The 22,543-nt window shown below is 45.1% G+C and overlaps 2 protein-coding genes across 2 annotated transcripts in view; both read right to left on the bottom strand.

Moving 5' to 3' along the window:
- Nucleotides 1-15,499: 15,499 nt before the first annotated feature.
- Nucleotides 15,500-21,023, bottom strand: LOC122232385 (piezo-type mechanosensitive ion channel component 2-like). Its single transcript, XM_042961562.1, has 4 exons — nucleotides 20,983-21,023; nucleotides 19,697-19,776; nucleotides 17,335-17,518; nucleotides 15,500-16,248 (listed from the first exon to the last, which is right to left on the bottom strand). Exons 1-4 carry the CDS (start codon nucleotides 21,021-21,023, stop codon nucleotides 15,996-15,998), a joined length of 558 nt encoding a protein of 185 aa, XP_042817496.1. The 3' UTR covers nucleotides 15,500-15,995.
- LOC122232486 (piezo-type mechanosensitive ion channel component 2-like) overlaps nucleotides 21,022-22,543 on the bottom strand; it is a 36,177-nt gene continuing 34,655 nt past the window's right edge. Inside the window, exon 13 of the mRNA XM_042961850.1 lies at nucleotides 21,022-21,111. Coding sequence (XP_042817784.1) covers nucleotides 21,104-21,111 — 8 coding nt within the window. The 3' untranslated portion in view covers nucleotides 21,022-21,103. The remainder of the gene's footprint in view (nucleotides 21,112-22,543) is intronic.

The following is a 22,543-nucleotide window of genomic DNA, read 5'->3' as shown; positions in this document are numbered from 1 at the left end:
TTACAGTCCACCATTATAAGCCGATGGTCAAGTAGTGTGTAGCTAACACAATCTGGTAGACAGGGGGAGTGGGATTCGTGAGAAAGCCCTGTGGTCTGAATCAGGAGACCTGTCCCAGACTGAGTTCTGTGGTGAACCAGCTGTGTGACTTTGGACCAAGAACTTAATTTCTCTGGCACTCTCCTGCCTCATGAAGATGAGGGGGTTATATTAGATTCTGTCTAGTTTTAACATTGGGGGGTTTATTTCTGTATCATATCAGCTGCTTCTGAAGGTGACCCTGTGGTAGTGGAAAAATATCTGGACTGAGATCCAGGACCCTTGAGACCGTGGGGTGACAGTAAGACATAGCGGGACCTTAAGCTTAACCTCAGGGACTTAGAAGTACAGAAGTCCATAATGCACAGATAAGACATGAAGTTAGCCCTTGCTAACCTTAAAATTGAGTTTCTGGGCCTATATAGCTGATGACCAGACCTTAGGCCTTGAGGTTCCACCAGGAGGTAGCGAAGATGAGGCCTCCAAAGATTTCGGGGAGGTGAGCCATGTGCAGAATGGCACATAGTTAATTAAAACAATCTACAAAAGAAAGGCAGCAGGGAAAAAGAGGAATATAGTATTTTAAATTTAATTCTTTACCCTGTGACAGGCCGCGCCCCAATTTCACGATTAAGTGTATGGCATTAGAGTCGTGACTGGCGCAATTCACTCAGACATGACACTTCTCGACCAGGTTTCCTGTAGAGTAAGGGAGTTGGAATAGCCGGTCCTCAACCTCCCTTTCAGCTCTACTGATCTGTGATTTAATTTCGCATCCCTGAAATTCTAGGTAGCAGATGCATTTTGACCTGATCTTACCCTCTTTGGGATGGCGACTTGATACTCTTTGTTGGTGGCAGGCTCAGCGGAGGGTGAAGGGCCACCGCGCTGCAGAGCTAATGGTTGCATGAATGCTATTGGGCAGAGAAGCTCATCTCTCAGCCTAGGGCCTCCTTTATTGGTGATAGTTCGGAGAGAAATCTTTGTGCATCCAGAGTACTTGTCTGTTACTGATAGAACATACTGGCAGATATGATGCCCCATAGGTTCCCAAGCTTGCTTGGCCACCAATCCCCCTTTCGTGCACAACCAAAAGTGTCCTCATATAAAATCTGTCCTTTCCACGAAGGACTGACTCCTGATCTTGCCTCCGTTCCTTCCTTCCTTTGGTGAGATGAAAGACGTTTTTTCTTTGCACAGCCAAGCTTGAGGCATGATTTTTGTAATCATGCTCCCCTAATTTACCAAGACAACATTTCTAGTAACAATTCTATTAATAGGAAGGATTAAGGCCATTTATAATAACCGTAACATGGGGGTAGGGTAGAGTGGGGCCCGGGGGGGCACGCATCCACTGAGCAGGGGGCTCAGCCACTCCAAAGGCACAAGGACTATTAAATGGGAAGGGGGTGGGTCCCCAAATGGGGGTTGGGCAAAGTGGTTACATCCCTAGTTATAGAATTAATGAATCTGATGCCTCTTCTCAAACCCCCCAGGAATGGGAGATGCTCTTGCACCGTAGGTTATAGTTGTTTTGATATTTGAGGAGGAAGGCAGAGGTGCCCAAGGTTCCAGGACGGGCTTAACATCCTGTGTCCCTCATGTGTTGCTTCAGGTGTTTTGTTCTCTCAGCTCCCAAAGTGTTTGTTGAGAAGCAACAAACCGTGGGACAGACATTCTTTGCAAGCGGGGTCAGTGCATTTTCTCGTAAACGTTTAAGAACAAGCTTGGTGCCATTTTGTGTCCAAAGACTGCCCAGTGAAGCGGGGAAAGCCTGAGTTCTCGAGTCAGAAGCCTGGGGGTCACATTTAGGCCTCTGTTTTCACATCTGGGTAACTGCTGCTTGGGGATTTCACCTCTCTGTCCCGACTGGTAAGATGGCGGTGGGCCCATCAGTCTCCTCTACCTGAGAGGGTTTTGTGGGGATCAAATGAGATTATGCATGGGAGAATGCTTTCATAAAATCAAATAGTTACATGGATAAAGGTCATATATTTAAGAATTTAAATTTAAGAATTTAAACTAATATATAAATGGTATGCTCCCAAGTGTTTGTGTGAGTGAATGAACTTACCTTAAGTGGTTTAAATGTTTTGTCCACTTTATAAAGCCCACATCTCTGTTCAGTCAAGATATAACACCCTATTTTTGCTGCCTAAATAAGTTAGCACATCATGATTCTGAGCAAGGCGCAGAGTAGCCCATGCAGGGGAGGGAGCCCACAGGGATGACTGGGGGCTCTCAAAAGCTTCTCATCTTGGGTCTAGGCACCCCACCAGATCTAAAGCAGATGTGTGACAGGCCAAGGAGTCACTCATGGCTGGGGTCTGGCTGAGATGAGGACACCACTTCTATAAGAGACATGTGAATTCCAGAAACCTCAGTCAATTTCTCCATTTGGAGGGACTATTTTAAAAAGTTGTTTTCTAGAAGCAAAAGATTAACGGGTCATCTTGGTGAGGAGCTCTAAAGGATCCCACGGCACCAGTATGACATGAGGTCGCGTGGTGGCTGGATGGGTCAGAAGTCATCTGTGACTCTGTGAGCTTCCCTGAGATTGGGGCAGTCCTGGGGCACATACTTAGGCCCGTCGTAGTAAGAGCAGAATCAATATTCCTTGAACTGAACTGAAAAGGACAACCTTTCGTCCTTCACCTTACAATTGTATTAGAGGAATTTTGTGGTCCTAAAACACCTGTATTTTGGGAGCTGTAATTTAGAACTAAAACTTATCTACCCCTTTGCTGCCACCTTGCTCCCCATCCTTCTAAAAAACAAAGGGGGTGGGGTTCTTAACTTTCTAAGGAAGACATTAACGAGAACATTAGTCTGAATGAAAATAAGATCAATAAATTTCAGGACAATCCTTCAATGTCTCTTAAAAGAGAGACAGAATAGATCCCTATCTCAACTGCATGATTCTGTGGGAATGGACTCCCACAGTTCCTACCGTAGGAAAATCATCCCCCTTGGGGTGGGGAAGTGTGTGGGTGCCCAACAACCTAAACCACAGGCAACGTGAGGGGCCTCAGTAGCAATTCGTAAGCTGGCACCCCACCTGTCCACCCAAGCAGCAGAGATGAGTTGGTTGATCCACAGAGTATGTTAAGAAAGTGTGAATTGGCTGAAGACATTTAAACGTTGGGGCATTCTACACAAAAATATGTGTTTCTGACTTCCCTTGAAAAATCCAGAAGACCAGGAAGCCTGGGGCATGTATGTGCACAGGCCAAAAATGGACCTCTTTGCTGGGTGATGGCTGCCACGGGTAATGGCGGGACCCCTTTCCGTCTCCTGCCTGGCCCCGCAGTGATTTGAACTTGTGACTCTTGCTGGTAGGGTCTTTGATGGAGAAAGGGAGGGGTAAACTAAGGGTAAGTCATTAGAGATGTTGAAAGCTAAGCTTTCATGGTGAACAATCCAAGCAAGAAGCAATAATTACGTATTTCAGGGCAGGAAAACTAAACTTTATAAACTTGACTTTTCTTCGTTGATTTTCCGAGTGTATTCATATTATTAAAGTCCTTTAGAAAATTAGCAGCGTTTACAGATGGGCTGAGGGTGGGAAAAAAAAAAAAAAAAAGACCGAATGTGCTGAGTTGGAGGGGAGGAGGAAAGTTGCCCTTTCACTGTGGCCTTGCAAGGCTCCGCGCTCTTGGTTTGTAACTGTTCCATGGGTCCTTGGAGAGTTTATATATTCTCTATCTGTAGAAGGTTGTGTTCCATAAATAACGGACACATCAAACTTCTGAGCTGCCTTGTTCAAATCTTATTTTTATTGCACTTGGTCTGTAAGTTTCTAAAAGAGCTGTAGGATCAATTCCCACTATGGCTGGGACTTTGGTTTTATCAATTTCTCCTTGCAATCATGTTTCTATATTTTGAAGGGGATATGATTAGGTCCAACTTATTACTATGTCGTTTGGCTCTGTATGCTTATCTCTACCAAAAATGATAAAATTACTGATCAAAAGGGTACATAAATTTCCTCCATCTGGCGATCGTCCCTAACTGACAGGACTTGGCACTAGTTAGCTATTTGTTGCTGATGTACATGCTTTCATTTTACCCTAACGCTATCGTTGTGAGGCCATAGACATATTGGTATTCCCGATTTACTCCAGCATACATGGATCCCGCACCAGAACCTCAAAGTCTGGGCTCTTTCCTAAGCCCATGCTGTCTCAAAAATGGCAAGCCGACATCTGAGGCCAAAACAATCGTGCAAAATCCATTCCCCTCGGAAGCTGTTTTGACGGATCTCTGTGGGGCAAAAACTTGTACTAGCAATTAGCTGTTCCGGCTGTGTCTTGCCAGATTGCACAGCACCTGCCTGCTCTTTCATTTACCTGGACCCCGTTAGCACCTGGGAGCACACAGTGGCCCTCAGCCACACCGTCGTGATGAGGGAGAAAGGAATATGAGCTATGTAGTGGAGATGTTTTCCTGGCTTGTAAACCTTCCTCCTTCTAATTCCTTCCCTGAAATATGCATTCCCTTTGCTGGAGCACATTTCCCAGGTTATTCTCACGAGGGGTCCCATACATCAGCCCTGAGTCTGTTGATTCATGTTTATACCTCTGCCTCGTGAAGCTTTTGGCCCGATCCTGTGTTGGTGTTTCTGTGGAGCCTGCCTGACTCCGGTGCGTTCTCTCTGCCAGACCCCAGCGTGGGGAGGCAGCCTGGTGGCACGGTTAGGCTCCCAAGCCGACTGCTGTCTGCAAGCGTCTTTGTTCTGTCTGTTCTGCAGACAGGCTTTACTTTAGTATATCAACTTACATCAGACGTTTTTTCTTTGTTTTCTGGCATTATTATGTTTTTGTTTTTGTTTTTTCCCCTATTTAAAAAAAATGTTTCCTGGGTTTCTTGTCCCAAGTGCAATGCAGGACAAAAGCTGGTTATTAACTGCTGCGGGCTCAGGGCAGGGCTGAACAATGTGAGGCACAGCCATCTGCAAGGTTCATGAATATCTCACTGCCTTGCATCAGTCTGGGTGCCACGAAGCAGCATAACTCATAACTGAATATTGCTGGTGTGCAGTTCCCTAATGCATCATTAGTGTTTTAGGATGGTCTGGCCCATGGAGCCTACGTTCCATATGTGCTGGCAACCTCAGAGGTCAGGCTCTGGGCAGCCCTTCCGCACCAGGGAGGGGAGAACATGCTGCACAGAGCAGCCCAGCTGAGCTGTCCGCTAGCCAAAGGCACTGGGAGCTCAGGGAGGTTACCTCAGAACTTTCCATAGCTCAATCCACCTCGGTGTTTGCACGAAGCCTTCCTACACGGAGATGGAACAACATTCATGGACGTAAAATGTTTTCAGAAAGGACTTCGCTGCGATTGAATTCGTACCAAAAACATAAAAAGATGAATTCGTTATGAAAACAGCTAGTAGATGAACACTGATTTTATTTAGGAAGATTTTAAGCAGTGATATTTCCACACTTGGAAGTATAGACATTTATGATTTGGCTTGGCTTTAGGCTTGCAAAAAGCCATCACGGTCCCTAAGTTTTGTGTATTTGGTTGAATACTCCATCTTGTAGACAAGTCAGGGCGGGACTGTGTTCTGCCCTGGTCCAGGTACTCTGGACATCACTCCGGGTGATGTCCTTCCCTGGTGACTCTAAGCCTTTTTTTACTCTCACCCTCTCATATTTCCTATTCATCTGCCCTCCATATAACAAAATGGATGCCTGGAGATGATCCACCCCTTGGAATAACTTCAAGACAATATGTCACCTTTCCTGGTGGGACTTGCGTATATGAATTCTCCCTAGCTGAAGATAGAAAAATTTATGCTTTCTTTTCAAAATCATCTCTCCTGTAATCCAAGGGGGAGGAGGCTGATTTCATGTGAGGTGTGAGAGCCTGCTTAGTATTACTGAATCTACTCCAAGTGGGAGACTCATGGCCTTTTCTAGTTATCTTTGAGGCCACGCTTAGGGCCACCAATTATGCCTCCTGGATTATCATTTATTGATGAGTCCAGCCAGACATTTCCAATTATTGGCTACTTGGTTCTGAGCCTAGAGACTTCCCTTGTCAGCCATCATTTTTAGAAGGCTGCAAACATTCTTCACTCTTCTCAGTAAACTTGACCTAGTTTTCCCAATAGGCATTTGACCAACACCGGAGCAAGTGTAACTGATTAGGAAGTGAATGAAAGGGAATGGACCCCTACCTTCTGTCTCTGGAGCTCTAGTTCCCCAATTGCTTCAGACATCCTTTTCATGGGGAGTGGTGGGGACAAAACTCTGGAGCCACCGTGGCTGGAAGGATGGCAGAACCAGCCTTTATTGAGCATCTTCTATACATTACCATGATGCCTTAGATATAGACGTATCTGGCAAGGCTCAACTCGAGGGCAGAAAGGAAAGGGAGTATCTTCTGACCTGGCTGAGGTTGAAATCATCTGAAAAGGTTTAGACCCTGGCCTTCTAAGTCAGAGTCCTAGGGAGTCCAGAAGTCTGTATTTTTAAAAATTAATTTTTTAATGCTTACCTATTTTTGAGAGAGAGAGAGAGAGGGAGGGTCAGGGAGAGACAGAGAGAGGGAGACACAGAATCCGAAGCAGTCTCCAGGCTCTGAGCTATCAGTACAGAGCCCAGCGTGGGGCTGGAACTCACAAGCTGAGAGCTTGTGACCTGAGCTGAAGTTGGATGCCCAACCAACTGAGCCACCCAGGCATCCCCAGAAGTCTGTATTTTTTAAACAAGAGCTGGAGATGATTCTAAGCAGTTTAGGAGCTAAGGAGTTTTAGGAGCCTTTGGGTTAGATGTACCGTCCTTAAACACAGATTCATGACCAATACTTCAGAATCAGCTGGGTGCAGGTAAAAAAAAAAAAGGTATTTCTGGGCCCTAGATCTCTATGATCTGATGGTTTAGTCTTGTAGGCTTCTGAACTCTGTGGCTTTTCAAAGCTCTCTGTCGATTCTGATCATCAGAAAGATCTGGAAGCTGCTGGAACAGAGAGGACGGATGGAGAGTAGAAGCCTGGATGCCCAAAAAGGGGTCGCTGCGGTCAGCAAGAAGAAGTGTGGGGGCAGAGCCACAATACCGGCATAGCAGAGGCTTAGGGGACTGGACCAGACAGGTGTCTGCTCGACTCGGTGGCTTGAGTGAATGTCAGACTGTCTGAGGTCCTCAGCCTGAGACAGTATTAGTAACAAATCTAAGGCAGGAAAGTTAAAGAGAGCTGAGGTGAAAATCATGATTTTGGTTGGGGGCATATTGAATTTGAGATGCCAATGGATTATTAACGTAGAATCCCTCTACGTAGAATCCCTCTGAGTGGTTAAGAAATCCCTCTGTGGTTAGTAAAAGAAAAAATGGATAGAAAAGAATTAGGACTATACGTCTAAAACTGCCTTCATGGTGAGGACATTGAATGTGGACAAGGGTGACATTCATCATTGATGGTGACATGCATCATCCACGAAGCCAACTTGGAAGAGAGAATCTTCAGAAGAAAAAGGGACCATAGGGAAGTAAACTTGGCATTACTTCCCATAAGTAAAAGGGTGACTTTATATCTTGGGTGCATGGGGATCTGCAGAAGAAGTTCTGTCCCTGTTAGATGATGGCTTGTCTTGTCTATGACCTGGGACTTGGGTTACTTATGAGGAAGAGCTCATATAGTTGATCCTCCACTAAGAGCCAGGCTCTTTACATTCCTTCTGTGACACTGAATGAAACTCATGGGCTGTTCTGAACTTCAGTGGTCACCTGTCAGTTAGGTTTGGAGACTGACCTCTTACCCAAGGCAACAATGCCATTAATCAGCCTCCAGCCTGATACCTCCTAAGTAATGGAAACACATCTTTTAAAAATATAACCCAACTATATATAAATAACTTATACAACTCTATACACACACACACACACACACTCCTTACACAACCCAAGAAATAATCTGATTTAAAAATGGTCAGAACAAGGGCGCCTGGGTGGCTCAGTCGGTTAAGCGTCCGACTTCGGCTCAGGTCATGATCTCACAGTTCGTGAGTTCGAGCCCCGCGTCGGACTCCGTGCTGACAGCTCAGAGCCTGGAGCCTGCTTCAGCTTCTGTGTCTCCCTCTCTCTCTGCCCCTCCCCTGCTCATGCTCTGTCTCTCTCTGTCTCAAAAATAAATAAACATTAAGAAAAAAAATAAAAATGGTCAGAACACCTGCACAGACATTTTTCCAAAGAAAACCTACAGATAGCCAACAGACGCATAAAAAGATGCTCAAAAATCACTCATCATCAAAGAAATGCAAATCAAACCCATGATGAGATATCACCTCTCCCCCATGAGGATGGCTAGAATCAAAAAGCCAAGAAATAACAAGTGTTGGTGAGGATGTGGAGAAACGGGAACCCCTATGCCCTGTTGGTGGGACCGTAAATTGATGTGGCCCCGGTGGAAAACAGTGTGGAGGTTCTTCAAAAAAATGAAAAACAATAATACCAAGTGATCCAGTACTGGATATTGACTCAATGAAAATGAAAACAGAAACACTAATTGGAGAATATTATGTTTGCTGTGGCATCATTTACAATAGCCAAGACGTGGATGCAGTCCAAGTGTCCATCCACGGACGGATGGATAAGGAGGACACGGTATAGATATACAACGGAATATTACTCAACCATAAAAACTACAGAGATCTCGCCATTTGTGACAACCAGGTAGGACCTAGAGGGTCTTATGCTAAGTGAAATAAGTCGGACGGAGGAAGACAAATACTGTATGATTTCACTTATATGTGGAATCTAAAAAACAAAACAAACCAAAAGCAGAAACAAATCCATAAAGACGGAGACCAAACTGATGGTAGCCAGAGAGGAGGGGGGAGGGGATGGGCAAAGTGGGTGAAGGGGTGTAGGAGACACAGGCTTCCAGTTATGGAATGAGTAAGTCACGGGAATAAAAGGCACAACATAGAGAATATAGTCAATGGTATTGTAATAGTGTTGTGTGGTGACAGATGGGAGCCACACTTGTAGTGAACACGGCATAACTTGTCATCACCTTGCTGTACACCTGACATTAATGTGACATTGTCTGTGGACTATGTGTCTATTAAAAAATATGTGTCTCATCAGCCAGGAATGAGGTGGGAATTCTTTGTAAGACAGCACAGATGTGCCAGTGAGTGTGAATCCTCACATGGGGAGGGTCCGTCCTCTGTCAGGGAACTGCCTGGAGGGCAGATCACGTGAGGGTCTCTTCTCCCTCTTCTCCTCCATTCTGGAAAACCTAAGCTCACTTCCTCAGCCTTTGGCCAATCCGTCTCCTCTCTCTCCCAAGTGGCACCTGAAGCCCGACCTAGTAGAGGGTGATGGCCACGTACACGGAAAGCCAGGAAGAACCGAGACGGGGCCATGGTGAGGTAGGCGTGAGCAAACTAGAAAGGATGAGAGGCTGCGGGAGGGGGCGAGGCTTGTGGAGGGCTGACCCGGGTGCTTAGAGGTGTTTGAGACCGCACCCCTGTGCCAAGCCCGAGGATATGGGAAATATACTAGGTGGGTTCTTCCCAGTCCAACCCCTCCACGTTTCTCTATACATTTCATTGCTTGCTGTAATTCAACGACTAAATGCCCTTCCAGCATCCATGTGTTTGCTGACATGAGGCTGGGCTCCGACCCCCAAGCCCGACGAGCTCACTGAAATGAAGCTGCCAGGCTGTTCTAGAGCACTTTCTCATAACTAATCCTCGGGCTCTTTCCAGAATTCTTACTCTGGTGTCTCAGCTCTGGTCACCTGGCCTGGGCCTCACCCACGTTGCTAGCGGTCCCTGGCCATGCCACTCTTCCGTGGGCAGATGGAAACACCTAGGCATCTGACAGCCTCCTGGGTGAAGGTAGCCTTTCAGAAGCACTTTCCCAGACCTCAGTGCAGGACAGAGGGCAGGAAAATAGGGGGCCCAGAGCTACCTAAATGACATCTGCAGTTTCCATTCCTCCTGTGGCATCCTTACCTGAGACATTTAGCTTCAGTTCCTTCCTTTGGCAAAAGGTTTCAAACTAACGTTTTGCTGTAGCTCTAAATCTTTGCCTACCGTCCCCCGAGACGATGAGAACTTGTCCTGAGTCCTAAGCTCTGGGGTACATGGGTGCTGCAGCCAGGGTGGAAGGAGGGCGCAGCAGGTGCTTGGCTGGGGGCTGTGGCACTCAAGGGCTGGGGAGCTGTGTCCCCCACCCAGCACCTTCTATCCTCCTGGCTGGTATTACTTACCCTCACTGCCGGAGAGAATGAGAATTAGAAATACAGATGGTGTGGAAATCAATGTTCAACAAAGATTTTGGGGAAAGTGTCCCTGCAATCTACTAAAAAATTTCCCTAAAAGCTACCAATTTCCCTCACCCCGAATGTGATTCTTGACATATTTGATGCATTGCTCTAGAACCGCAGAACAGCTTCATTCTATGGGCACCACTGAGTGCTGGTGACATATGCAGATAGCGGTGGCACTACGTCAGGTGCCTCGACATTCCGTCTGCATTTGCTCCCAGAACGGGCTGTCGAGAGGCTAACCTTGCATTCGTGTAGCTGCTCCATGAAGGGCTGCACAGTCCACCCCTCCCGTAGTCTGGATAATTAACTGCACATGAGGAAGAGCCCTTGTGCAGGAGGCTGATTTTGGAGGTCCAGATAATTGCATGCCAAGGGGATGATGGAAGCTGTTACCGCAGCTCAGGACTGATACCGCCTCTTTGTAACTAAATAGAAAGTAGACCCAATAACATTCCAGCCGGTAGTAATATGGGCGTGAAGAACAAATGGGAACCGAGAAGTTACTAATTGACCGGGAGGGAAAGAGGAGCATCTCTAATGCATTTTATGGCTGGAGCCGTCAACGCTGCCAATCTCCACACTCTGTAAAGAGGGCCACCCCGGCTCCCTCCCAGCCGTGTCTCTCTGAGAGAGGGGACGGGGTGCAAATGTGGATTCCTCCCCAATATGGCAAATGCACCGAGCCAAAGGTAACCGCTCGTTGGGATAGATCTCTCTCTGTTGAGTTAAGATCATGGCTGTGGATTTTGCTTCCCTGGTGCGGACTGACTGCCTTCTCAGCCAGTCTTGGATCTGCATGATTTTCCCCATCGGTTTCACTCAAGCTCCCCTGAGTGTCTGCTCTGGGTTTGGCAGTACTCTTGGTGGTTCCGAGAACATGCTTTTGCCTTAGATAACTGGGGAGGCAGGACCTTTGATCATGATGGGTGAGTTCTGTGGGTCCTTTTTGATTTGGGGGCTCTTTAGAAAATGAAGCACAATCAGAAACCTGGTGTTGAATTGAATCGTTGTCTTTTAAACAGTTTTTTGAATTTATTTATTTTTGAGAGCGACAGAGGCAGCGTGAGCATGGGAGGAGCAGAGATGGAGAGAGCGAGGATCCTAAGCAGGCTCCATGCTGCCGGTGAAGAGCCCGATGCGGGGCTGGAACTCATGAAACCGTGAGGTCATGACCTGAGCTGAGGTCAACAGATGCTTAACCAACTGAGCCACCCAGGTGCCCCGAATTGAATTGTCATCGTAAGGACCAAAAGAATCTGTGAAGACAACACAAGCTGCTTTCCTGAAGTGACCTCAATTTCTCTAAGGGGCTGAGAACATCTCTGCCTGAGACTGATCAGAATCAGAAATGGAGGGCTTTAATCTCTTTGACTTTTAATTCGTGAAGATAAGAAAGCTATTAGTGTTCTTGGGTTCTTGGACATTGACTTGATTAATAGTTAATCAATAGTTAATTAATAAATGAATAGTTAATATTTTAACTTCCCTTTCTCACTGAAAAAGGACAGGAGGCTTATATTTCAATTTGGAACAATTCCACATTAGCATTTTACTTGTCAAGTGTCTTAATATTGCCACCTTATTTCACTGCAGAACCTCACCTAGGTGATGTCAGCCAAAGTACTGGGACATAGTTTGTAGTGGAAAATTATTTAGAGATTGAAATTTTGGTCTTAGGTATAGAGTAATGGAAATTACTTAACGAATAGAGTGTTCTGAGCTACTTCAGAACCTTCTGGGGACAAAATCTAGACTAACCATTGGAGGTCCCATGAAGATGTCCCAAGAAGCAGTGTGGCTGGTGTTGAAGGATGGCCTCATTAATGTGGGTGCACCCACATTAAATACCACAGGTATTTGTAACTTGAAATGATGCTCTAAGCTAATGAAAAATAGCTTATTTTTTTACAAAAAATTCTTCTTCCTCCAAACAATGTAGGCTTCCAAGAACTAACCACTCGTGCACACTGTCCTAAAGCACCTTCATCGCAAGTAATTCATTTAAGCAGGCCAGGGAAATGTAAGGCTGTTATCCCTAACTGTGAGATTAAATGTATTCTTCCTTGTTGAATACTCTGTCTGCCCCTCTTTCCTGCTCCTGCTTGCTCCCTCTCCCTTTCTCAAAACAACAACAACAACAAAACTAACAGATAGAAACTGCTTCTCAGGACCAGGCCCCATGCCTCGGGGACACTGCTAGGAATAGAGGGGGCAGAACAGGTGCCGATGAGAAGAGAGAACCATGTAGAGGCTGGGTGGGCCTCATGGAGAGGTGAGCAGAGCTGGGGGCTTCAGAATGGAAGACACATTTGTGGACACTCCGGGACTGTGGGAGGGGTCTCCAGAGTCGCAGAGCCAGAAGAGCCATCCCCTGACCCAAAAGTTGGGAAACCTAGTGCCACACCCCAAGGAGCCACAGAAAAGGGCTGTACTTAAATACAATATCAAATTCGTATCAGTAAAAAAGAATAAAGAGCAGAATCAGGTCCCTAGAGACAATACAAGTTTACCAGAAAGGCATGGCCGCAACAACACGGGTGAAAGCTATAACCCAGTATTTCAAATAGACGAAAATAAATTAGCAATTAATACAAGACACCAAAGAACAATAGAAGTCAGGATTTGAAAGCTAGTGAAAAAGGAAAATAATCATTTTAGAAAGGATCGCTAAACTAGAAGGACAATATGACAGTTCTGGCAAGGGACAGGGTCACCTTATGGATGGAGCCACATTACAGATGGGGTCACCTTATGCACAGGGTCACCTTACGGAAAGGGTAGGCTGAGAGAGGAAGGCTGCGGCCATACAGTGGGGGAAGGAGGCAGACGCTGTGCTCAGGGGTCCCGGGGGGACCAGACTGAACAGTAAAAGAGGTAAATGCAGCAGCTGGGACCAGAGCAAGGCTGGTAACGAGGACGCTGGGCCCCTATGGCCGAGGGTCTGGCTCACCCTGCCCGGCTCCCTGCCTCATTGGGACAGGGACCAGATGAGGGTGAGGGGAACCTAGAACAGGTGGTGGAGGATAGATGCTGAGTATCATGTCTGGCTTCAAAACCAGCTGCGGCAGCAGGGGCCGGATCTCCTGCGTCTTACTCTTCCCTCATAAGGGAACTAAGTCCTCACAATCTTACAAGAAGCCAGCGGGTCTGAGTGGCCCAAGGATAGACAGTGATGGATACCGCAGTCTCCACGAGTGCCCTCTGCACGCCCACACGCCCGTGCTCATGGGTCAAGGCTGTGCCCCTCCTTCCAGGGAGTAGGCTCCCGCCTCATCAGAGGTGAAACCCGCACAGGGAGTGGCGGTGGCAACAACTTGCTGTTCCAGCATCCAGTTGCCATGCCCTTGCCCGGGACGACGCAGAACCACCCCAGATCTCAAGAGCCCTGAAGGGTTGGGTGACGTTCAGCTGCGGCTGCGTGATGGGGCAGCACGTCCCTCTGCTCAATCCTGCCTTCCTTGCTGACCAGTGTAACTCCCGGGACCACTGCCCCAAACGTCCTTGGTCCAGGCCGTTCATTTCGGAGGCCGTCTCCAGAGAACCCAATCTAAGGTGGCAGGCCACTTTCACAAGGAGCGTCCGCTGGGCCGGGGCTTGGAACGTGGCTGGCTACAGTACGACGATGCCTTCCTGTTGTCAGATACGTGGGGCTGAGAGGGGACAGGGCCTGCTGGCCCGGGGGTTCCCCGCCCAACGGCGGCCTGGCCAGGCCTGCGGACCTCCTCGTTGTCTGCCATTTCCACTCTAGCACATGCCTCCCCGGAGGAAGCGCCTGCTTTCTACAATCCTTTATTTCTATCTTTTATATTTCCTTCTATACCCCCCCCCCAACACACACATACACAGGAAGCTTCTTTTTGAACCCAGGAAATTGCTCTCTTGAAGAGCATTACCGTTCTGGTATAGTTTGACTTTCCACTTTCTTCTCGGGAGGATTTCCTACTTCTCCTCGTTCCTAAATGTGTCATAACTCGCTCTCTGGAAATTCCCTTGAGCTGCCCTGTTTTCAAAGAAAGAGTTCACAACCCGGAATACGCACAATGATTCTTCGTGTTGTTGGGAAATCAGAGTGTGGGCCACAGTTTGTGGTCTGAGTTTACTGCTACAACGACTGGAGGAGCTGATTGCCACAGGGTGGGAAGTACGCTGGCTTTCCCGCCTGAAGAAAAATATGCACCAGTTCTCTAGAAGACACCGAACACCGTCTGATCTCTGTTTTTTTTTTAAAGCTCCATATTCCCTTACCATGATTTTTTTTAACTCCTTGTACACAGTATTGAAAATAGTAATTTTTTCCTACTTCACGCAAAGGAGGCAGAATGAAGACTATTCTTGAAATGGCTTTGCAAGATGTGCTTTATTTTAAGTCAGTCCTGAACCCAGACTACATAGGATCATTTTTTTGGACATGTTCTAGTCCATTTAATGACTCCTCAGAAACTGTATTTTAATACAGAATGAAAACTACATTTGAATCATAAATTTTCATGCTACATTGTTATTTAATGAAGAGGTTGTATTACCAATAATAATAATTTAAGAAAAGGCCTTTTTTTTTATTTCCCCAAGCTCAATATACATATTTCTTCCATAACTATGAACTTAAAAAACCCGTCTCAGATGTAAAAATGTGAATTGGAATATGTGAACTCTTCGATATACCTGAAAAACAGGAAGGAAAATGTCACATACTGGAAAAAACCATTGCCTTAAATCATCGAAATGGGAAAAAGCGTGTTGAGGGATGGGGAAAAAGGTAGAAGGGCGTTCATGACCTCAGTTGGGAAAGAGTTACAGAGTCAGAGATTTCCACACCCAGCTGGGCGCCATTTTCATCCTTCTACTTGGAGCCTGTGTCTGAGGAGGAGCAGAACTCTGAAGCATAACAGCCACCACGGAAGCGAGTCATTTGCTGGGCCTCGACAAAACCGGTGTCCCCATTTTTGTTTTGCTGCTTTTTTTTTTCTTTTTTCCTGAGAAGTCACTGGTGTTTAATGGAAAGATTTGTTTTTTTTTTTGTTTTTTTTACTAGTCTTCAGTTAAGATAAGGCAGTAAGAGTGTCACTAATGTTAACTTTTTGCTTAGAATGAGGCTCGTTCGTCCACTGGTATCTTCATGGGTCTTTGGCTCCCTCTCTTGTTCCCCTCCCCCCCCCCCCCCCCCCCCGCCCCAGAAATCTCTTCAGGAGTTTCAGCCTCCTATTGCTGTTGCGTATTTTCGGGGCGTGCTGAGGCCCATCTGTTCTCCCCACAGCAGCTTCCCCGTTGGCAACAGGGTGAGGCCTACTGAACTAGAGCGTCTCTTCAGGAAGTGTGCGGGCTCCGCACAGAAAACCATGGGCAACTTTCCTTTTCCCTTCTTCTCTCCTGTTTCTCTGAGGGAGGAGACCCATAAATGATTCCTTTGCATCGTCAATCAGAATGCAAGACACTGTTGACTATATCATAAAACAAATAGCCCTGATTTTGGAGAAATGGAATTACAAATAACATTTTCAACAGCGCCTTCATTTACAAGGTAGCTTAGACTGCAGAAGGAAGTCAGCTCCTTTTGACCACCTGTCAGAAGAGAAACCATTTCCATCCAACTAGAAATGCTTAGCTCTTATGAGGATATTGTGCTTTTTTTTAAATTCAAATGTTAATTTGATCTGCAGTCTGTGTCGTAAAGCATCAATTTGTTTTTTCTCTAGTCCATTTGATCATGGTTTCTGGTGAGCGGTACAGGAATATTAATTTGGCATAGAGATCTTCCTCGAGTTCCAGTTCCCCTGTCTCTCGAACTAAAAAAATATCTGTGCACAACTTCAGAATTCGGTCCACATTTGGAAGCTCTTCAAACATGATGGAGTGAGAAATCCCACTGAAGAATTCACGGACAAATTTCCCAATCACAAGGACAACCGAAGCATACAATCCCATGATACTGGGGGGAAAAAAAAGGTAGCTAGAAATTGTATCTACCAGTTAAACACAGTTAATAGAACACGTCTAAAAGAAAAAAATAACAAAATTTCTCTAGAGTTTTTCCCTTTGGTGAAAACATTTACTCTGTTTATTAAAAAGGTAATTCAGGGGCACCTGGGTGGCTCGGTTGGGTAAGCAGCCAACTTCAGCTCAGGTCATGATCTCGCGGTCTGTGAGTTCAAGCCCCGCATAGGGCTCTGTGCTGACAGCTCAGAGCCTGGAGCTTGCTTCCGATTCTGTTTCCATCTCTCTCTCTCTGCCCCTTCCCTGCTTGCTCTCTGGCTCTCTCTCTCTCTCTCAAAAACAATAAACAATAAAAAAACTCTTTTTTTAAAAGGTAATTCATATTCCTTGTGTAAACACACTTTATACATTACAGTGCTGTAAGAAAAATAAAAGTGTCAAAAAAATCTCAACTCTGGAAACAACCAATGCTAGTAGTCTCATGCATGAACTTCAGGGGGTTTTACTGCAAATATTATATAAAGAAACTACATAATATACTTGATAGAAATGCAATTGTACTATATATACTTTTCTGCACCAGCTATTTATGTTAATACTATAATTCTGCATAGACATTGACTTCTTAACAGACTTTCATGTCTTGTAGGGGATGCATGTGTCTTAGAATGTAAGCATCAGAACACGGTGAAATGATAGCATCAGACCATTTTGGACATTGGACCATGTCCAAAATTGCGATGCTTGACTGAGCATCTGCTCAGGTCAGAAGGCAATCTATATGGAAAAGAGATAACCCTACACCAATTTCTAAGTTTAAACATTGAATTACATCAAACGTAACAGGAAGACGTGGAGTCAAGAAACCAGAAATATGACTTCTAGTTCTGTCCTTAATGGTGTTATTCACCCCAGGCATTTTGACTTCTTTGGGACTCTGGTTCTTGAAAGGCCAATGATCTATGAATTTCAACGCTGCAGCTGTTAAGTTCAAGAATTTTAGGAAGGTACAAAGCTTCCCGTCAACTTTATATGACACAGAAGTAGGCTCTTGTGACTGCTAACTGAAATGTGTCCTTACCCATAGCCAGCCAGGAACCCCAGACTGGGCGGGCTGACTTTGTCATTGAAGACCACCAGTTCCAAGGCCTGAGCGTGCTGATTGTATATTCTGTTTCCAGTCAGGTTGAGAACCCACCACTCACTGTTAGATTTAGTTGTATTGTCTCTGGACAAAATGATGGTGATATTCATGAAGTTATTTTCTGCAAGACGAGAGAAATGAAACCAAGTTAGCATAAGCATATTAAGATTCAATGCACGCAAACAATTGTCAGATGGCAGAACTGATTACCACTATCCGTAGCATGTGATGCCAGGATGAGTAGGGCACATGTTAACAGTGTGAGTGGAGAAAGGAAAGTGGGCCGCAGGTGTGCATAACGTTTCTCCTTGTCGCTAAAGAGGACGCTCACTGTTGCTAAGTGAGCATGGCAGCCATATCACAGGGAGAGAGTGAAGACCCACGTGATATATACCTGATTATCACACGTGCTTAATATACGTGAGTATATTTCTTTGCTAATAATTCCAAGCAACTAGTTAGGCATTTAAAAACCCAAATCACTGACTTTTTATTGACTTGACTAATCCAATCATATTACTAGCATTTATTGAGTGTCTTCTGGGAGGAAGGCCCTCTGTTAGGTGATCAGGGGTTACAGAGTTGAATACAGCACAATTCCATATCTCAATGGGAACAGGCCATGTACATGAGCACAACTTATGGGCACGTGGCAACCACTATTAGACCTGTGCTGACAAGGAGAGAACAATTCTAGTTGGTAGGATCCATGAGGGCTTCCCAGATGAGACGACTTCTGAGTTGAATTTTGCTGAGAACATCAGTAAAGTGGAGATGGAGAGGGAGAGGAGGTTATTTCAGGAAGGATTGATGGCATGAAGCTCAGGAAAGTTCTGAAAACCCATGATGTGTGGTTAATGATTGCTTGTGTTGGAGCTTAGGGTGAATATAAAACAGTAAAAGGGCCAACAGAAAGCTTGGAGTTCCCTGTGTAGGCCTTTCTAAGAAAATACCACCACTGCCAATGATAATACGGCCTCCACTGAGAATCATGGTGGTGGACTATAAACTCTGTGAGGGTGGGGGCCGTGGCTACATTATTTCCTGCTAAATTCCTAGATCAAAGGAATCTAGGACAGTGTGTGGCAATGTAAGTCTATTGGATGGATGGATGGATGGATGGATGGATGGATGGATGGAGCGTGAGGCAGGAGACTCATAAAGATAAAGAAACCCCTCCTCAAGAAGAATGTGAACCACTGAAAATGCTCCGGAAGAAAAAGAACCTTGGTTCTGAAGTCTAGAGAGTTCTGAAGGGGGACATCTGGCCCATGTTTGGATCTAGTTTGTCCACGTACTGGTTGTATAACCTTTGCTGAGTAATTCACACACTGGGCCTTGGTTCCCCCTTTGTAAACTGGTAATAACCACCAACGTATGCTAAATAGGCCTTATGGTAAAGATCAGAGAGAACTCAGTAAAGCTAATCAGAGAAGTTGTTGTGTTGGCAGGACCTGAGAACACCAAGACCTGTGGTGTGGGGAAGGGGGACTTCACAGGCTGAACCTCATGAGGAAGAAATGCATAGAGATGTGGGGGCCCACCCACACTTGTCTTCGGAACCTCTATGCTGCCTCTACTTCTTGAGATCTCCATGGGGGCGTCTACCTGTTTGCCTACGCAATCCCCATCTTTCCAGCTAAACATGAGCCATGTAGAACCTCGTCTCCAGTGCCTGGCATACTGCCTGGTGACAATGAGCAACCCATGTTGGCAAAGGAATGAATGTGACTTGGATATATACTGCACTGTCCTTCTACTTTTACCATCCATACACATCTGTTCTGGTCCAGGCAACTGATGAAGTCAAACAATGCTTCATAATTAATGCTTAAGAATTACATATCATCATCTTACTACCATCTCTGTTATTTGGGGTAAATACAGTCCCTAGAGACTACTGTTGATACTTAACGACCCTTGGGCTGAATCACGCACATTTCCTGCTACCTTTTTATTGCTCTTATCGTGGGGCCTTCATATTTAATACTGCATGAGGCCATTTTCTGCCCAAGTTATGGATGTTAATAGAAGCAAGTAAACAGACTAAGGCACTAAATGTGGATTTAAGCCCATCAAGTTCTATATCAATGAAAACAATGAAGAATATGGCTTCTGGTGACTGACTGATTCCTTCTGGCTGTGGAACGCAGCTGGGAGTCTCATGCTTCCTATAAGCTCTGTGTCACAGAGACAGAAAACTGGAAAGAAGCTCGAGAAAGGTTGAAAATGCAAACTGTAGAAGTTGAATAAAAGAAGGTTAAAAAAAAGTTCTGAAACAATTCCTTCTCAGCCTTACCAGACAAAAGTTGCTTTATAGGTTTTGAATTCGAATCACTAGGTGCTTTCACGTAATATGGGTAGATCTTTTCTATAGTCCTGTATGTTAAAAAAAAAAAAAAAGGAGGGGAAGCGTAATTAAGTTTTAGTTGTTTTACCCACATAAAATTGACTTTTTTGTTGCTACTTTGACCTCATATCAAACGATAATGGTGAATCTTTGTATATGTATACAATGTGATGTCATCGCAATTTATGGGTTCCATTATAACTAGAATTCTCTGAAGCCAAAAAAATTTTACCTGTTTCTATTCAAATTCTCAAGTAAACTCTGTACATGAGCAGTTTATGACTTGAAAACTGCTACAGAGATTTTCCATGACTGTGACTGTTTCTGAAGCAAGGGACTGTCTTTCTTGCTAGGATCTAGGTCTGTACTCTCTCTCTCTAGATATATCTATAATCAAGTGGACGGCATGAATCTATCTAGTGACAAGACTGAGGCTTGAGGGGAGAACTCAGGCAGGGAGAACTCTAGTCCAACTAGAGGCCTGGACCTAACCCTCCCTCTGCCAAGGACAAGCTAAGTGACCTGAGCAGGTCACTGTGTCTTTCTAGGCCTGCCTGTTCTCTCATGAAATAATGGGGGAGGAACTGACAGGCTTTGAGGTTCCTTCAACTTTAGTGATTAACAAAGGCTGTCGTAGGGAGCACGTCTGAGGACTGCATCATGGCGGCTTATATTCACTGCATTAAAGTGGGGCCAAGGCAGACTGGAGGTCAGAACTAGGCATTGGCTGGTGGACGTCTGGAATACTTCATTTAGTGGTTTTGCACCAATAGCATTTTTTCCCCCTCCTGCTTAGAATCTAGACATCACAGCTTATATCTGTTTGAAGTGGAGTACTTACATGGCAGGAGAATATATTAAGATGTAGATCCCCCCCCCCAATTTCCTTTTACCCCTTATCTTCCCCTCATCTCCCATCCATTCAATGACCCCAGGCCAGGAGCAATAGTAGAAGAGGGGTATCCCAGGGGCTTAATCTGGCTTTTGGTGATTATGGTCAGATAAGAGCAAAGTTTGCTACCCAGGAACAAGGTCAGTACTCCCAGGGCTAGGTGGACAGAGTACTGGGGGAGGAAAACAGAGCTGCCTTAATGTAACACAATGAGGCCTCCAAGTAGAGATTCACTTGAGTTACTGAAGAAAGTTACATTTCTGGTATACGTGAGTTTGCAGATGCAGATTTTGTACCAGATATATCCATCTATTAAAGCTAATTAACAGGAGCAATCACTTACACCGGTGTTCTTGAACTTTCTGTGTTGTTGCCAGCTATCATTTTAGCTATATGCTCTCGTGTGGTATTTTTAAGAGGAAAAGAAAGCTTATCGGTTGCAATTTCTGCCTTTGCACCCAAACTCATGTTTCTGTGAAGAGAAATAAAAAGGCTCAATGTCAGTGATTACTTGGAAGTCTAGAAGAGACGTTCAAAAATTCACTTGACTCTTCATTTTATTAATCTCACCAAGTCTTCCTTGGATCCACAACTGTCACCCCCAACCTTTTCTGTCCACCTCACCTTTACGTCCAGCTTCTTAGACAACCAAGTTAGTAAAGCCCGGGGAGGCCACAAACACCTTTAAAACAGATGGCAGGTGAGAGGGCAGAGTCTGTTGACTAGAAGAGAAACCGTCTTGATGCTCTGATAATGAGTTTCTGAAACACTTTTTTTTATTGATCTAGTGAGGTTAGTCTCCATGGTGACCAATAGAATCCATGCTTTTAAAAGAATGTTCCATCAAGAGTTGATCTTTAATGTTGTTATTATTTATTATTATTATTATTATTTTGGTAGCTCTTCAACGAAAAGGCTAGAAAGTGAATTTTGGCAGTACAGAATTTCATGTGAGGAATTTGGGATGTTCTAAAGGAGAAAATAAGATGAAAGAAAGAGTTCTTTCAATTCTGAACAGCCCCCTTTCAGATATTTCTTTACTGTTTCTTTGTAAATTCACTTTAGATTGGAGAAGCCTTCTTCTGTACCTATCATAATTCTTTCTTAATTTTATCCTAGAAGCCAGGAACCATGAACCCGATGAACCTATCACTTGACTGCTGGCATAGAATCCTGGATCACAAGACTATGACAAATACAAACAAACAGACACTAAGCCAACCAACTAGTGTATTGTGTTGAGGTTCCCCGATTGCTTCACTAGCACATTGGGCTTCTGAATGCAAGAACTTTTCTTAAGACACGCTCATGAATGGATAAGGAAGATGTGGGGGGGGGGGGTGTGTGTGTGTGGAATATTACTCAGCGGTGAAAAGGAATGAAATCTTGTCATTTGCACAGACACGGATGGAGCTAGAGAGTATTATGTTAAGCAAAATAAGTCTGTCAGAGAAAGAAAAATACCATATGATTTCGCTCATGTGCAGGATTTAAGAAACAAAACAAGTGAGCAAAGGAGAAAAAAAGAGAGGGGCAAACCGGGAAAGGGACTCTTAACCACAGAGAACAAACCGACGGTTACCAGAGGGGAGGTGGGTGGGGGGATGGGTGAAATAGGTGATGGGGATTAAGGAGGGCCCTTGTGAGGTGCACCGGGTGTTGGATGGAAGTGAAGAATCCCTATGCTGTACAGCTGAAACTAATATTACGCTGCGCGTTAACTAACTGAATTTATTTATTTATTTATTTTAAAAAAAAATTTTTTTAACGTTTATTTATTTTTGAGACAGAGAGAGACAGAGCATGAATGGGGGAGGGTCAGAGAGAGAGGGAGACACAGAATCTGAAACAGGCTCCAGGCTCTGAGCTGTCAGCCCAGAGCCCGACGCGGGGCTCGAACTCAC

This window comes from Panthera tigris, chromosome D3 (assembly GCF_018350195.1).
Source record: "Panthera tigris isolate Pti1 chromosome D3, P.tigris_Pti1_mat1.1, whole genome shotgun sequence".
NCBI lineage: Eukaryota > Metazoa > Chordata > Mammalia > Carnivora > Felidae > Panthera > Panthera tigris.
This window is presented reverse-complemented; position numbering and strand designations above follow the sequence as displayed.

Excerpts from the sequence above, each read along its gene's own strand:
- LOC122232385 (XM_042961562.1), bottom strand. The coding sequence starts at position 21,023 with ATGATAGCTGGCAACAACACAGAAAGTTCAAGAACACCGGT. Across the intron at positions 17,519-19,696 it reads TATAAAGCAACTTTTGTCTG|AAAATAACTTCATGAATATC; the intron begins GTAAGGCTGAGA and ends CTCGTCTTGCAG. Across the intron at positions 16,249-17,334 it reads GGGTTCCTGGCTGGCTATGG|TATCATGGGATTGTATGCTT; the intron begins GTAAGGACACAT and ends TTTTCCCCCCAG.